Raw genomic sequence first — 15,021 nt, 5'->3', positions numbered from 1 at the left:
TTGACTGACCTGCAGGTGTACCAAAAAGTCGTCGGGGAGAAATTTGGCAGTTTTTGGCTGTGCAACACCGAGTCAGGCACAGGCTGCCAAACAAGCAGCAGCCTCCTGACATCTCTTACAAAGAACTTCTGAAACAACTGACTGCTCAACAGCATGCCATCCTCGTAGATCTAGGTAAGTCTGTTCTTTCTGACTGGTTTTGTGGGTCTTTCAGTGAAAAACACACCAGTCAAAATAGAAGCTGTTGCTGAAGATAGATGCTGCTCTATGAACACCATTTTCTATGTCACCAGGATACATTCTGTGTATGCCATTTAGAGTCCTGTAAGCAGATGATTTCTTAGGCTATGCCATTCATATTTATGCCCTTCTGCATCTGTCTGAAAAGAGAAGTCAGGCAGTTGCTTCTGCAAGTTCTGTGCAGATGAGAATATTAAAGGAGATCAAAAGGTACAGTCTAAAATCAGTGGTAAGATACAGATTGATCTGGTTAAAGGCAAACTGCATATGAAAGCAAAGAGAAATGGTCTGAGAGAGGAGAGATGCTGTTTGGGGTTTTTTTTGGGGTTTTTCTTTAGAAGAATTGAATATCAACTACTCTTCTCTCTTTACATCAGGACGGACATTCCCTACGCATCCTTACTTTTCCGCCCACCTTGGAGCAGGACAGCTATCACTGTTTAATCTCTTGAAAGCATACTCTTTGCTGGACAAAGAAGTGGGTTACTGTCAAGGTATAAGCTTTGTAGCTGGAGTGCTGCTTCTACATATGAGTGAAGAACAGGCCTTTGAAATGCTGAAATTCCTCATGTATGACCTTGGCTTCCGTAAACAGTACAGGCCAGACATGATGTCGCTACAGGTAAGTCAGTCCTTCTGGAGCAAACCAGAGTTTTAAATCACTTTTGAGCTCTCAGGGGTTGCTTAGGTTCTCCAGGGCCGTAAGAAGCTTCTTACGCTGTTTTGGAGGTTGTAAGGTGCATGTATATTTTATTGTCAAACCCCTCTCTGCCTCTCAGTTTGCAAACAGAGAAGTTTAAAACTTGCAGACTTTATCCTGTTGCACATCCCTGTCATCTCCTCTTCAGAAATTCTGATTTCTGCTATTTTGCCCTTCCTTTTCTTTTCCTCATTGCTCTCTTCCTTATGCTAGAAAAAAACTGATACGCTTTGTCGTGCGTGGATAGAGTTTAAAAATTAATTCGATTTTGTTTTTATTCAGTCCATGAGCACTTGGATGTAGATGTCTGTCTTGTAAGGCCAAGTCAAGTCAATAGTGACACACAGTGGTCAGTCAATGTATTCCTCAGGCATTTGTACTTGGGGCTGCCCTGCCTTGTACTCATCGTTTCACCTCTTTTTCTCTCATTGTCTTCTACTCCATCACGCTCAGAGATAGAAAACAGATGAATTTTTAGTCGTTTAATTAGCTTATGCAATGATGCAAGCTCTGCAATATTATTTAGCAGCTAGCTGTAGATACTCAAGACTGTTTAGGAAGGAGACAAAAATTTTCAGATCTGTATGAATTTCAGGGTTTAAAGTTTGAGAAATCTTTCACCTTGACATGCAACTGTCCACTGACTTGAATAATTATATTTTATAAACCCCTTATAATGTAAAGGAATATACCACTGATGAGTTTTTATAGTCCACAGAGGAGGAAGAGAAAACAAAGCAGCAGATACAAAAGTCTCCTTTTTTTTTCCCCATGCTCCCTGCAAACAGTTATAATTAAGTAAAACTTAAGGGAGAGTTTTAGCCCGCTTTTCATGATCAGTCTCTTTAGGTGCTTATTTGGAAAATGTTCAGAGCAATGGAATAGATCATAGTTAGAGAAACTGTATGTGCTTATTCTAAAAGTGATAGAGGACTGTGGATGTAAGTATGCTATAACAAGTTTGTTGTTGATGAATTGTGAACAGCCATAAAAATCATTGTTTTACCTCCTCCTGTTCCATTTCCCCCCACAAATACGTTTTAAACCACTGAGGGTAAAAGTGTGATAAATGCATGTTTGTGGGGGTTTTTTTTCCCTAGTAGATGCTCTCTAAGTGTGTGTGTGTTATACTGCAGTTATAGACTTCCAACATCTGATGATTTGAGAGCATTCACATGTCCAGGATTTCACATTATAGTTTAAATGAGTGTGACTCTTTCATTGTAAGAGTACTTTTAAATTTGGAGAGGTTTACCACTTGTAGTACTGTTTGCCTTTTAAAATAAATGGCTTGTCTTTTCCCACAGTTTGCTCCTAGGCAGTTCTTCTGTTAAAGTCAAATTTTGTCTGCTCAAGACAAACTAGACAAGAAGACTTAGAGGATCTTACTATATTTGGGTTGTTTTCTAATAGGAGTAGAGTATTGCAAATTCTTCTGCATTTACAGTAGTGAAACACAAGCAAGCTTTTATGCAGAATTGGCTTCACTCCTGTAGAAGAAAAGTGTTGGATGATTCTTCAAGATAATGAAAACTTATTTGTCTTAGATTTTTTAGTTGTTTTCTGGAAAAAGTAGTAATCTAGATCCTTAGTTCATAATGAACTGTCCCAGTTGGTTTACTACTCTGTGATGCAATTCTGACTTCACGTGTGTTTTGTATTGGCACTGTCCAAACTGGGCTTAATTGGTATCTTTTGCAATTAAAACAGGGACTCAAATGCATGCACAAATTTAGCTGATTTGCCTAAATGAATGATCCCTCTTCATGTACACAGTGCTGACAAACAGGTAGCTTCAAGGGCTCTCAGCTTTTGGTAGGGAACAAGCATGAACTCTAGAAGTAGGAAAATAGCTGGATGTAATGAGTCATTTTCTTATTGAGGAGCAGATTCACCTTAAGCATAAAGCACTGTTTACAACAAAATTGGGCCTGACAACTAATCAATATATGTCTGCTTTCTGAGAGAAGTGTCACAAGGAAATAATTTACCACAGAGTGATATTTTTAGCCATGAATAGCACCTTTTAACCATTTTCCCTTGCAACCTTTTATAGGTTGTATAGCAACACTTTTTGCACCAGTATCTTAAATTCCTCAGGACCACTGGGAGGTGTTCTGGGAAATAAAATGTGTTCTGTGGGTACAGAAACTATCTAAAGTGATGACTGTAGCACTAGAGTTTTAAATGCAGCAAAAATAAGGCTAAAATTTAGAGAATGAAAGCTGGAATGTGTAAATTCAGTCAGAAATAATTCATGGAGAATTTGGACATCTTGGAGGTACCTGTACTTTCATTGCTGTGAGACTGAAAATTCTGGTTTGTTGACAAAGTTGGAGCAATATATTCCCTTCTTACTTTAAGCCTGTGAATCTGAAATGATACTTCATTAGTAATCAGGTTCAAACTGTTCTTTGTTATTGACTACCCTGTTGATTTTAATTCATTAGTGGCAGGTTGTTTATATGTGAGTGGATACCACTCGAGGCCCCAGGCGGCAATTAAGCTTCATTTTACCGTGCCATCTGTACTGCAGTTAATTTCCCTCGAATGAAATGTGAATGATTGGGAAAACTGAGTAAAGCTGAACTTTTCTTTCTTTACTTCCTTCCCCCCCAACCCCCTCATGCACTGTAGATTCAGATGTATCAGCTCTCAAGGCTTCTACATGATTATCACAGAGACCTGTATAATCATCTTGAAGAAAATGAAATCAGTCCTAGTCTTTATGCTGCACCGTGGTTTCTTACACTGTTCGCATCTCAGTTTCCATTAGGATTTGTAGCCAGAGTATTTGGTAAGAAAGCTTATTCTATTGCAATAATAAACAGTCCATTGTGTTTTGAAACTCTCCAGTAGTTTGCTACATGCTGGGGACATTTAGGGTGACTGTTGTGGGTGGCAAGTAGCAACACTTTTCATGGTGGGGTGTCAGCTCCTTGAAGAGGAAAATCCAAAGGGTATTCCTTGAAACATCAGACTTGAGCAAATAATTATGTATTCTCTTATTACCTAAGAGACTCCTGAAGTGTAAACAGCAGAAAGTTTATTGTTGCAAATGTATTCAGTTTATATCTATAGAAAAGTTCATTTTGGCCAACTTGCAAACTGAAAAAAGAAAATGCATTTCTGAATTCAGATTCTAAAGTGCTTTCTAATAAAATTCAAGCAAATTTGAACTTAAAGGTTGGTTTAGGTATTCATGTATATATTGAACAATTTCCAAGTCTTAATATGCCTCTGATTTCATTCAGCTAGGTTTTTTCATTATATGCTCCTCTTCAGGTAATGTGTAGTACAGAAACCTAAATATTGATTATGCCTGGTAGTGTTTACAGTATCAGAATGTCAAGTAATTGTTTTTTGTCGTCTTTTCTTGTCCATAAGAACTGCCAGCTTAGTCAAATCTCTAGTAATGCACCTGTTTTTTAAATTTAAAGTTATTTGTTAATGCAAAACTCACTGTACTTGTATATGCACCAAGAATCTAAATGCACGTGTAAGGTACTTCCTCTTAAATCAGATACTTTTTTCCCTTTGATCTTTGTTTTTGTATGGCACCTTTTGTCTTTTCTTAAGAAATTCAACCTGACTTCGTCTCATGTTTTAATACTGGAGTGTGTTAGATTCTCAGTTTGTGTGGTGTGTTGTCTTGGGGGCAGGAAGAAGGTTTTGGTTGTTTGGGTTTGGTTTTAAGTTTTTAATTTTTTCTTACCCAATGATTTCTCCGTTATACAGGGTTTTTTCCATTTACAGCAAATGTTTTCTGTCTGCTGTCTGTATGAACAAATGATTGGTGTATCTCTTTTTCAGTGGTGTACCAGTCATGTGAATATCTCTTTCCCTTTGGGATTACTGAATTCTGGGACACTTGAGCATTTCATGTTCCTTTCTTTTTTGTTGTTTGGGTTGTTTTTTTTTTCCTAAATGAATTTTTTAAGAATGGGGGAAGGTGGGAAAGAGGTTTGGTGGTCATTTCTCTGTAAATAAGTTGACCAAGGCATGTTCCCATTTTAAAATTGCAAAGTTATTGTATTGTTTTACTTCCTAATGCTTTGAATTCCTGAATTTTCAGTGTCTTATGGGCCATTGTAATATACCAGGAGCAAATGGCTATTGCCTACCTGTCACAAACTATATACTTATATTTATGCTGTTTGAATGTCCATCATAGACCTGAGAAGGGGGAATTTCAGAAATTTCAGAGCCCAGACTTTCCTCTCTTATTCATGTAATTATACCTCAAAGAGTTTGGGGCTTACATTATAGCCAGTAAGATCACTACCATGAATTTTGAAAATATTATAACCCGTTATGGAATCTACATGATTGTTTTTTAAGAACTAGCTTCTGCCTGTAGAAAAACAGTTGTGTTGTGATCTGCTCCCCAGTAGCTTTTCAGTCACAGGAGCACTTAAAACCAGTTAGCAGTTGGTTAACAGTCTGTGGCAGACAGTGATGAAATGCTTATTGCAGATAACTGCTACAGACATAACAAGCATGCAGTATTTTCTTTAATGCTCTCTCACATCTGTAAGATGAAAGAAAATTCTTTAATATGCTTTATCCTCTTGTTGAAATAAGACATTGCACTTCTGAACTGAATATATCTGCACTGTGATTGATTACAAAGAAGAACATCCCAGCAAATATATGTATTTATCCAATGACTCTAGCTCCCATTTTCAAGGTACTGTAATTATTTTCTCTTTTAGACATTATTTTTCTTCAAGGAACAGAAGTCATATTTAAAGTAGCACTGAGCCTACTTAGCAGTCAAGAGACATCTATAATGGGATGTGAGAGTTTTGAGAACATTGTTGATTTTCTTAAAACTACTATTCCAGATATGACTAAGCCTCAAATGGAAAAAATTATTACTCAGGTAAGGATGTTTTTCGCTTTTCTTTTTTTCCCCCATTTATTTTACTTTAAAAGAATCATGCCTACAGTATAAGCAAAAGTCTTCTCAGAAGAAGATATGAAAACCTTCTTGAGAAATACTGTCTGTGGCTGGAATCTTCATCTCTGTACCTAAACTTCCTCTGCGCTGAAGCTGCAAATTGAGAATGAGCCTCAGTCTAGTACCTTAATTGTGAAACTGGGAGCAGCTCTCCCCCTTCAAGTGGTAGTTCAGAGATAACAGAAGAGCTCTAGAAAACCGTGTGTGTGAGTGAGCACTTACGCATTCCTGTGGCTTGTTAAGGTTTGAATCTTTCAGGTGCTTTTAGATAAGAATTCAGTTTTAGACAATGTAAATCTTCATTTCCTTGTTGCATTGACTGTGACTGCTGTGCTAAACCTGTGTCAGGCACCTTCATGTCTGTCTTCACAACTTGTTGATTCTGGCAGTGATAGAGATGGTAGTTTAATACTGCATGGGTTGCAGAGCAGCTGTGCTGTGGGGGCGTGGTAGAAATGGCTTTGTGCAAAGCCAGGTCTGATAGAGTAAAGAACGGGTTATGTTGCCTGCAGAGCTGAATGTGGTTACATGCAGGTCAGCTCAGCTCAGTTGGCCTGTGGTGTGGTCTCATGCTGAGCAGCCTTCCAGATCTGCATTCATGTGTAGACTGCCTGTATCCTATTGTTCCTACCTAGCCTGGCTGCAGGGACAGTTGTTTGGCTGTCTCACTCTGGTAGTTCCCAGGACCATCCCCTTATAATGGGTAGTGAAAGAAAAATGTAGACATCATGCAGATCTGTAATACACAGGTGATTTATCGGGTAGCTATGTAGAGGAAAATGGTACTTAGCCAGCTTGAACACTACATAATTTAAAGTTTTATCTCATTTGAATAGAATAGAACAGTGAAAGTAATACAGAACTTGGTTTTTCGGGGAATCTATGTGTGTCTGTGTTGGTGGAATATTTGTGATCTCTAGGATAAGGAACAGAAAAGATGTCACTGTAGACATCCTTCCTATCCTAGTCTAAAAATCTTTGGTAATTTTCCAAGGCTGAGAGGCTGTGACTAGATGTGTGAACAGATAAGGGTCATGCGATCCATTCACTGTTAGAGGCTCAGTTCTGTAGTCTTCACAATGCTTTATCCCTAAAGTATCCCAATAAGAAAGTAGTGTGTCATCATGCAGAGATAGAGCACATGGAATCTGTAACTGTGCAGAATGTTTTTATAGAAGTCTGTAAATGAGCTCAAGGGATCCAGTTTTGAAGGCAGAGATCTGATGAATCCCAGATTTAAAAACTTTGTCTTGAACTTCTTAATATTCCTGAGCAAGAGTCCATAAAACTTGGTCATATTATAAAATTCTTGGATTGAATAAGATTTTCCTGCTGATACATCTCCTAGTAAGAGCTGGTATTTGGTAATTGTAAAAGGCATGATCCAATTTTTTCTGAAGTCTATGATTTATTATGGCTACAACTCTCGATGTTATAATGCTCTTACTGTAGACATCCCCTTAAACACTTTTTTGAAGGGGACAGGAAAAGCATTAATCCAGAAGAGCTGACTCTTAGTCAAACATTCGTGTGGAATAAGTCCTCTCTATTGTAGTTAAAAATGTTTTTTCTCTCATGGCAGGTGTTCGAGATGGATATTTCAAAACAGCTCCATGCCTATGAAGTAGAGTACCATGTTCTTCAAGATGAACTACAGGAAAACGTGAGTCCTTGTGATGAAGGTGAACCCCTGGAGAAGCTGGAGAGGGCAAACAATCATCTGAAGAGGCAAAACATGGATTTGTTGGAGAAGCTACAGGTAAATGACTTAGGCTACAAACTCATGGAGAAGTCATTTCTATGATTCAGCCAATAGTGGAGAAAGTGTTGTTATAAGTCTGTGTGAGAAGTCTTCTTGCTGCAAGACCTTGTGCAGTTGAGCAGTTCTCTTAATTATAGTGATTCACTTCTGCTAAGCATACTTCTAAATTATTTGTCATTCCTTGGACTTTTCCTTCTTGATTTAGATTTCTTTTTTCCCAAAGCCTCTCTTCCCTTATCTTCCATAAAATCTGTTGGCAAAATTTGTGTGTCTTACTGAAAAATAAGTTCTCTGTCCCTTCATCTCTTTGCTTCCCTGTTGGAAAGTTTTAAGAAATAATCCATAATGCAGCAGACTTGTTTCCTCCAGGCCTTTGTAGGCAATGTTATTTTGTTTCCTTCTGCTGAAACTCATAGTCTACTTTTGGAAGGTGGTCTCTTCTAGCAGACCTCACTACATCTGAAAGCCACCAGACTTTGCCTGATAAAGTTGTGCTTTAAAGAAGTCCTTCCTCCTTCACTGTTCACCTGTAGCTTGGCCAAGACTTGTTTCAGTTGCAATATGTATTGTCTTGCATGTTCCTGAAAGGCAAGTTCTTGTTTTTTCATCACCAGGCTATTTCTTGTTATATTTGTTAATTTGAACAAACATTGCAAAGAGCTCAGAAAGTACTTTCAGCTTCTGAAACATGAAAATAGAAGGAAGGAAAAAAAGGAAAGATGAAGTCCTCATTATTTTTGTGTTCATGGGCTAAGGGTGCTGTGCTGTGTTCTTTTGATACTGAAAGCAGGAATCACTTCAACGTTTTGCTATTATTATTTTTTATTTTTTATTTTTCTTTATTTTTTTACTGCAGCTTTGGCTTTTACCTTTGTTGTGAAAATGCACCAAAGGCGTAGAATAATTGAGTGGCTGATTTGAAAGGCTCTATCAAAGCTTTTCTGTTCTTTCAGAGTGCCTTACAATAATGCATCTTTCCCAGTTCCTTAACCTCTTCACCTTTTTGTTTGTGTAACTTCTTCATTCCTCTGCTTGTACCCTTTCCTAGGAACAATCAAAATTCTTCCAGTTCCCACAGAGGGAACTGCTACTGCTGTGGTAAAGGGTTTCTTTGACTAGTCAGAGGAAGCTGTAGGTTTTTAATTGGACAATAGAAAACACAGTCTGCTTCTAGACTTAATGTTGAGGTTCTCTTTCCCTCCAGCCTCTCCATGCTTCTGACTTTATCACAGAGGGTTCCCCTTGTTCCATCACTGTCACACAGGTCATTTCTTCCAGTACTACTCCAGCTGCTGATTTCGTTTTTTCCCCTCCAGCTCCAGTTCCTTGTTACTTTCAGCTGTCCCTTGCTTGCTGCAACTTGTAGGTCTCCTTCCCTCTGTAAAGCTTTGAGAAATCCTTCAGATTGATCTGGTCACTGTGAGGAGGTCTGGTGTATGATACACAATGCACATTCCTTGTATTGTCTGCCTACACAGATGTCTTTTAGAAGTAGCTATGTAATTCTTTCCTTAACAGATACCTTATCATAATATTAAAAGAAAACTATTCCGCATTTATAAATTTATTATGATGTTATTACTTACAGGTTGCTCACGCTAAAATTCAGAGTCTGGAAGCCAGCCTGGAGACTGTTTTGACTCGGGAGAACAAAATGAAGACTGTAATTCAGTCCCTGGAACAGGAGAAGATAACATATCAAAAGACTCTTGAGCAGATAGTGAAGTATTTGCCAGCGGAATCGTTGTCTGACTGTGAACTGCTCCTGAAGGAAGTAAACTACAACCCAAATAATAAAATATGGAGTAAGCCATAAGCCAGGGTCTTCTAGGCAGCATTTCTTAAAAAAAAAAAAAAGAATGAAAAAATGAGTATGCTGCTTTTTCAATAACTACTTAGCAATAGGCAATGGTATTACCCAAAAATAGTGCTGGGACACTCATAGCTACAGATGGGCCTTCAAGTGTCAGTATGCAAATTCAGGCTATTAATTTTTTTATGGTTATGTAAATAAATCACAAGGGGGAAATAAAGGATTCTCACATGTAATTATGATGAGTAGATGTATATTTAGAGTTGACCTAAAGAAAAAGAGGAATTGGAGTAGAGAAAGATAATTCTGATCTGCAAATTCACTCTGGATGTGCTTGTCTTGTAGTGAAATGAGGATAGTGTGTCTTTCTATATCTGTATATTGAATATGTTGAATAATACTTGAAGAAAAAGAAAAAGGAGAATGTAATTTGCCCTCCAAAGAGCAGCATGTTTCACATCTTCTGTGGAAAATCTGTGTGAACTCATGCGTGCCTCTCTTTTAATTCTACTGACATTGTGAGCACAGACCAATAAGCAGAAAAAGTGTCATGACATGTTTTGCACAGAAAGAGCTGTAGTGCCATCCGCTGCCTGGGCTGTCCCAGTCAGCAGTGTGATTCCACATGCATGTTGGAACTGGAAACAAAAAAGCATTGCATCATAGCTCCACCTCCGTCACCCAGAGCTAAGGAATAGGTGTCTGCACGCACTCGCAGAGCTCGCAAAGGCAAGAGCTTGGTGACTGCTGCTCCCTTCTTGGCCTTTTTGCTTCCACCTGTGCTGGGGTTGATCGTGATGAGGAGAGGAAGGAAGCCCAGCAGTGGGATGGGATTCATTCCGATGTTAGTTTTCCACCAGAGATTTGCCTGTTGTAAGTTAAATGTGTAAGGGGTTCTCATTTAACCAAAGAAATGCTGCAAGAAGCCTTGTGTAATTATATTGGGATGCAGAAAGCTGTTTTAAATTTTATTTGAGAAGAAAATTGAGGTAGGTTGCAGGAAGTTAAGCATGAGTGCACAAGAGAGGACCAAGCAAGTCTCAGATATTATGTACCTTTCAGTTTTCACATATACAGTGGCTATACATTTCAAAGGGGATCCTGAAGTACAGGCACAGTTTTAATAATGCTTTCCAGGCTATTCCTGTTTTAATACTGCTTTGTGGTCTTCTTTTTAAAACAAAAGTCATGAATTTGTGTGTTCTGGACAGAAGGTGAGATAAACTCTGATCATTTCAAGGGAGAAATTATGTTTATAGAGGTAAACTTATAAAAAGTTGCATATAGATTTGAAAATGTTTTCAAGTGAATTTTTGAGAAGGCTTAGACAAATGTGTAATAGACAAGTATTTTGGAGTGCATGTCTGAACCCTTAATTGCGTGTTACAGTGGCTCATGCTATCTCTTTCCCTTTATACTGTATTTCAGGAAACACTTGTTCTTTTTAGTAAGAAAACCAATTAAGCAAAGTGCCAAATCCAGCAGTGTCTTTTTGCATAAGATTGTCCAATTTAGAAAGCATGGACTGAATATCACTGCTTTCTAAGTATTACGCTTTATGTTACCATAAAAGTGAGCAACAACAGTGCTTATTTGCTGCACACTGCTGTGGAACTTAGGGGCTTTGGCTCTCCTGGGTTTTTTGTTGTTTTTTTACTTCCATGATGTTTTATTTGATTAAAGATACTGATTTACTTAACAGTCTCTCTTTTTACATTTTGGGTGAAAGGTCTTAACACTGTGTATAAAATTATGTGGAATCTGTCTAGATATTTCAAGAATGTCGTATTGTACTAGATGGGGAAATGCCAAGTGACAAGGCAGTTCTTTGCAGTTTTGTTCAAGAGTGAGTTTTATCTGATGTGTATATAAAAAACTAATCCCAGGAACTGCAGCAGAATCTATTACAAAGAATCAAGATTATTCAGGTACATCTTTTTTTTGAAGATGCACTGAATGAGCTTTATCGTCTGTTTCACTTTAAATTTTTTTCATGTAATGCCTGGAGAAATTCCAATAAATGTCATTGCTGCATTTCCCACAGCCTCTGGCTAGTTTTATTTTTCTACACTTCAAGTACCAATCTCATTCTCAATAATACTGTTCACATGAAATATGAAAAGGATCTGGGTTTAGTTTCTAGTTGTGGGGAAGAAAACCTGCAGGATTTGTAGAAGTACACAGAGTACAAGGATATATATTCTTCTCAGGGAGAATAATCTTGCATTGTTCTTAACTGAAGATGAAATTGTTAAAAGGTATTTTTGTTCTGTAGCAGTTCAGTTAGTACACATGCACGTTGACAATAGTAGTTTGATGAACTTTATGTATCTACCTTTGAAGTGGGAGGAGAGTGCAACAACACATGGGAATAAACTACAGAAGTAAAACCACAGTGGGGTAAGTGCCTCATGGCGTCAGGACACTTCTGATAGTGTTTGTATGCTGAACCCAAGAGTGCCTTGTAACTGGATATCTCTAGGCTGTGTAGCTTGAAGTCTGCACTCAAGCAGCTCTCCTCCACACCATCTTCAGATGAATAACCAGCAAGATTATCTAGAAGACTGAACTGGATGTGTGTATGAGTCCATCTATCTAATGTATAGATGGCTTTACAGCTATTCTGTGCAGTTGCACTTGTGCAGCTGTGAGGAGGGGGAGGTCTTAAGGTCCAGTGGGCCAGAGGCAGAGCTGCAAGGATAATTGCTTGGGAGAAGGGGCATTTCCTGGGATCAGACAAATTGCTCTTCTGTTTCTGTATCTTGTTTTTCTGATTGGAAAAAAGTTCTCAGGATAAAGCTGCTGTTCTCTCTGAGCTAAGCACAACAGAGCTCTCAGTTTTTGCACTAAACTTGTGGAGACCTAACTCTTGAGGAAAAAGTATCTGCTGTTTTCAGAAACAGGTAACTTAGACTGCTTTCTGCTGGTAGAGGGCTTTTTTTCAAAGTCTGGGGAGATGTATGTCCTTCTAGCTAGCAAACTGGCTAGGAATAAATAGGCTGAAATAAGTCAGTGTGGTAAGAAGGGCTAATGTAGGAGACTGGTATTCGCTTCTTTTACAGGTGGAAAATCTGGCCAGAAAGTTGTTTCTTGGGGTTTTTTTTCTTCTCTTATAGAGTATTTATTTATCTCCTCAAAAGAGGAATGCGTATTTAAGGTGCCTGAAAGTTGCATTTGTTCACTTTTGTCTAAAAAAAGCATTAGATTTTACTGCAAATCGACCTTAGTTGAAATCACAAATCTAGTTGAGTGGTTTGACTCTGCTGTCTTCAACATGACACTTCTTAGCTCAATATCACTACAGGAAAGCTGAACAATTTGTAACGTACAAAAGAATTTCAGCAGTTTGATCCAAGAATTTGATATTACTAGTGTGATCCAGAGGGTCTGCATCTGGACACTTAATCTAAACCTGAAACCACATAGGTATTAGTGTGAATAGCCTTTTCTGTGCTGAGGTGAATAACCCCAGGCAGTGTTAATAGTGATTATCCAGTCAGTCTTTGTAGTCATAGATGGGTGTTGACAGGCATGTGCAGGCTGTAACATGTCAAGATTTATGCCAGGCTATACCATCCTTTGGAAGAATTGTAATTGATTCTGTGCTTCATCTTTTACTGCCAGTGTTAGCTATTGAATGCATTTAACATATGCTTCTCCTTCCTCAGTCTTTCTAGTGACTAGAAAAAACAAAATTTAATGCTCTTTTCAAAAAAGACATATCCAATATTTAGCTATATCCTTAGTCCGGTGTGCGAGAGAGAGTTCATGTGCCTAAAGTTTAACACGTTAGCTCACTCTGTCTGAAAGCGTGTTGAACTCTGCAGTGACAGTAAAAAGCTGGGCAGTGAAGCAAAGATGACTGGTGCCTTGAGCAGCTGATGGGTTGTGTGCTGACAGGCTTGCAGTGTAGTAGAATCTGGACAGACTGGCACTTGGTCTGTTTGCTTTTATTTTAGTGTTGACCTTAATTGTGGACCAAAGGAAGGAGCTGGCAGTGGTCCTTTACCAAAACGTTGTGTTGGCATTTCATTTGAGTTGAGAAGTCTTCCAGTCCTTAACTGTGCTCTTCAGAACTCTTGCTCAGCAGCCACTTTTAACGAGAGATTTGGGAATTGTTGTTTGTAGTCTTACCATTAAAAAAACTTCTCCTGGAGCTTATCCAGGCTGTTTCTGTGCTCAAACTGCAGCTTACTCAAGTCTTCACTCTGATAAAGGAAAGTAAGAAGGTTTTATTATATAGGTTTTATTTTTGGTCAGAGCATGTGCTGAGAGATGACACAAGTGCTATACATTATTTCTTGCTGAAACTTACACAGGGAAAAGTATTCTGTGCCTGATGCACCCCAGAGTGTGGTTGGCCCTTTTGCTGTCATGACTGTTGCTGGCTCAAATTTAACTTGCCGTCAAACACCTAGATCACTTTCTGCAGGACTGCTCTGCAGCTTCTCATCCCCCAGTTTGTACATATGACCAGGATTGCCCCATCCTAGGTAGAGAATACATCTTATTAAATTTCATACAGTTGGTGATTGGCCACTTCTGTATTCTATCCAGATGTCCCTTTACCTTTGAGGGAGTCCACAGCTCCTCCTAGTTGACACCAGCGGCAGACATGGGGACTAGAGATACCCTGGGGACAGTGAAGTGCAGATCCAGGCTAGCTGGAGCCCAGAAGCAGCCGCAGTAACACCATGCAAAGCCTGGCTTGCTGAACAGCCAGGACCAGTCTGTGGGAGGCTGTGGGCAGGCTGGCCATCACCTCCATGCTGCATGTTCGGGCTCCTTGCTGCAGGTGAGGCCAAGCCTGGCCTGTGCACTGAGTGCCTATTTGTCCCGTGCAGTTGGTGCTCCCAAATGTTGTCTTCCAGTTTAGTGTTGTGTGCTGGGACAGCACTGGGATGCCAACCAAATTGGGGAAAGTAGGGGTGAGGGGGAGATGTCCTTTGAAGTGCACACCTGATTCTAATGAAAAATGCTGCTGTGGGCAGGCCCCCAGTGCCAGTCAGGACTCCCCTGGTACTGCTCCCGGAGGATACAGGACTAGTTCGGTGTGGAGCTGCTGGGCTGTCTGCATTATCCTGTACAGCACTCAGTAAAGGGTGATTTTTTTTTTTCCCCCTAGTGCTAAAAAAGAACATATGCCTTCATTTTTTTTAATGATCAATCTGCTAAAGTTGATGTTCCGGAAGAAATCGTAGTTAGTGTATTTGTGCTTGAATATTGCCCACGAGGTGTCACTGTTGGTTTTGTACATGCAGCTCGTGTGTGTGGGTCGGTTTGGTGGTTTTGTGGCTCTTAGAGAGGAGAATGAACTTAGTGTCCTGTTTGATGAAGCATGATGCTCTATTTGCATGCTGTTTGTAATAAAATGTGATGTTTGTGGTCAAAGACTCTATTATAATGAGAGGACTTACTAAATGACACATAGGGCCTTCTCAGAATCGGATGTCTTACAGTGTTTCATCTCTGCTCTTGTGCAAGAGAATTATGGAAGCACTTCACCCTAAAACTGGCATCTATTGTTCCCAGCAATCTGATCC

The 15,021-nt window shown here is 39.1% G+C and overlaps 1 protein-coding gene across 7 annotated transcripts in view; it reads left to right on the top strand.

Moving 5' to 3' along the window:
- The window catches only part of TBC1D4 (TBC1 domain family member 4), a 97,397-nt gene extending 85,876 nt beyond the window's left edge, over window positions 1-11,521 (top strand). For all 7 annotated transcript variants that reach the window (XM_032099958.1, XM_032099960.1, XM_032099959.1 and 4 more), the window contains 6 exons: window positions 16-174; window positions 618-862; window positions 3,578-3,737; window positions 5,656-5,825; window positions 7,486-7,662; window positions 9,254-11,521. In XM_032099958.1, coding sequence (XP_031955849.1) covers window positions 16-174; window positions 618-862; window positions 3,578-3,737; window positions 5,656-5,825; window positions 7,486-7,662; window positions 9,254-9,481 — 1,139 coding nt within the window. In that variant the 3' untranslated portion in view covers window positions 9,482-11,521. The remainder of the gene's footprint in view (window positions 1-15; window positions 175-617; window positions 863-3,577; window positions 3,738-5,655; window positions 5,826-7,485; window positions 7,663-9,253) is intronic.
- The last annotated feature ends 3,500 nt before the right edge of the window (window positions 11,522-15,021 follow it).

This window comes from Corvus moneduloides, chromosome 2, assembly GCF_009650955.1.
Source record: "Corvus moneduloides isolate bCorMon1 chromosome 2, bCorMon1.pri, whole genome shotgun sequence".
Lineage (NCBI taxonomy): Eukaryota > Metazoa > Chordata > Aves > Passeriformes > Corvidae > Corvus > Corvus moneduloides.
The sequence above is the reverse complement of the archived record's forward strand: the minus strand, read 5'-3'. Positions and strand labels throughout refer to the sequence as shown.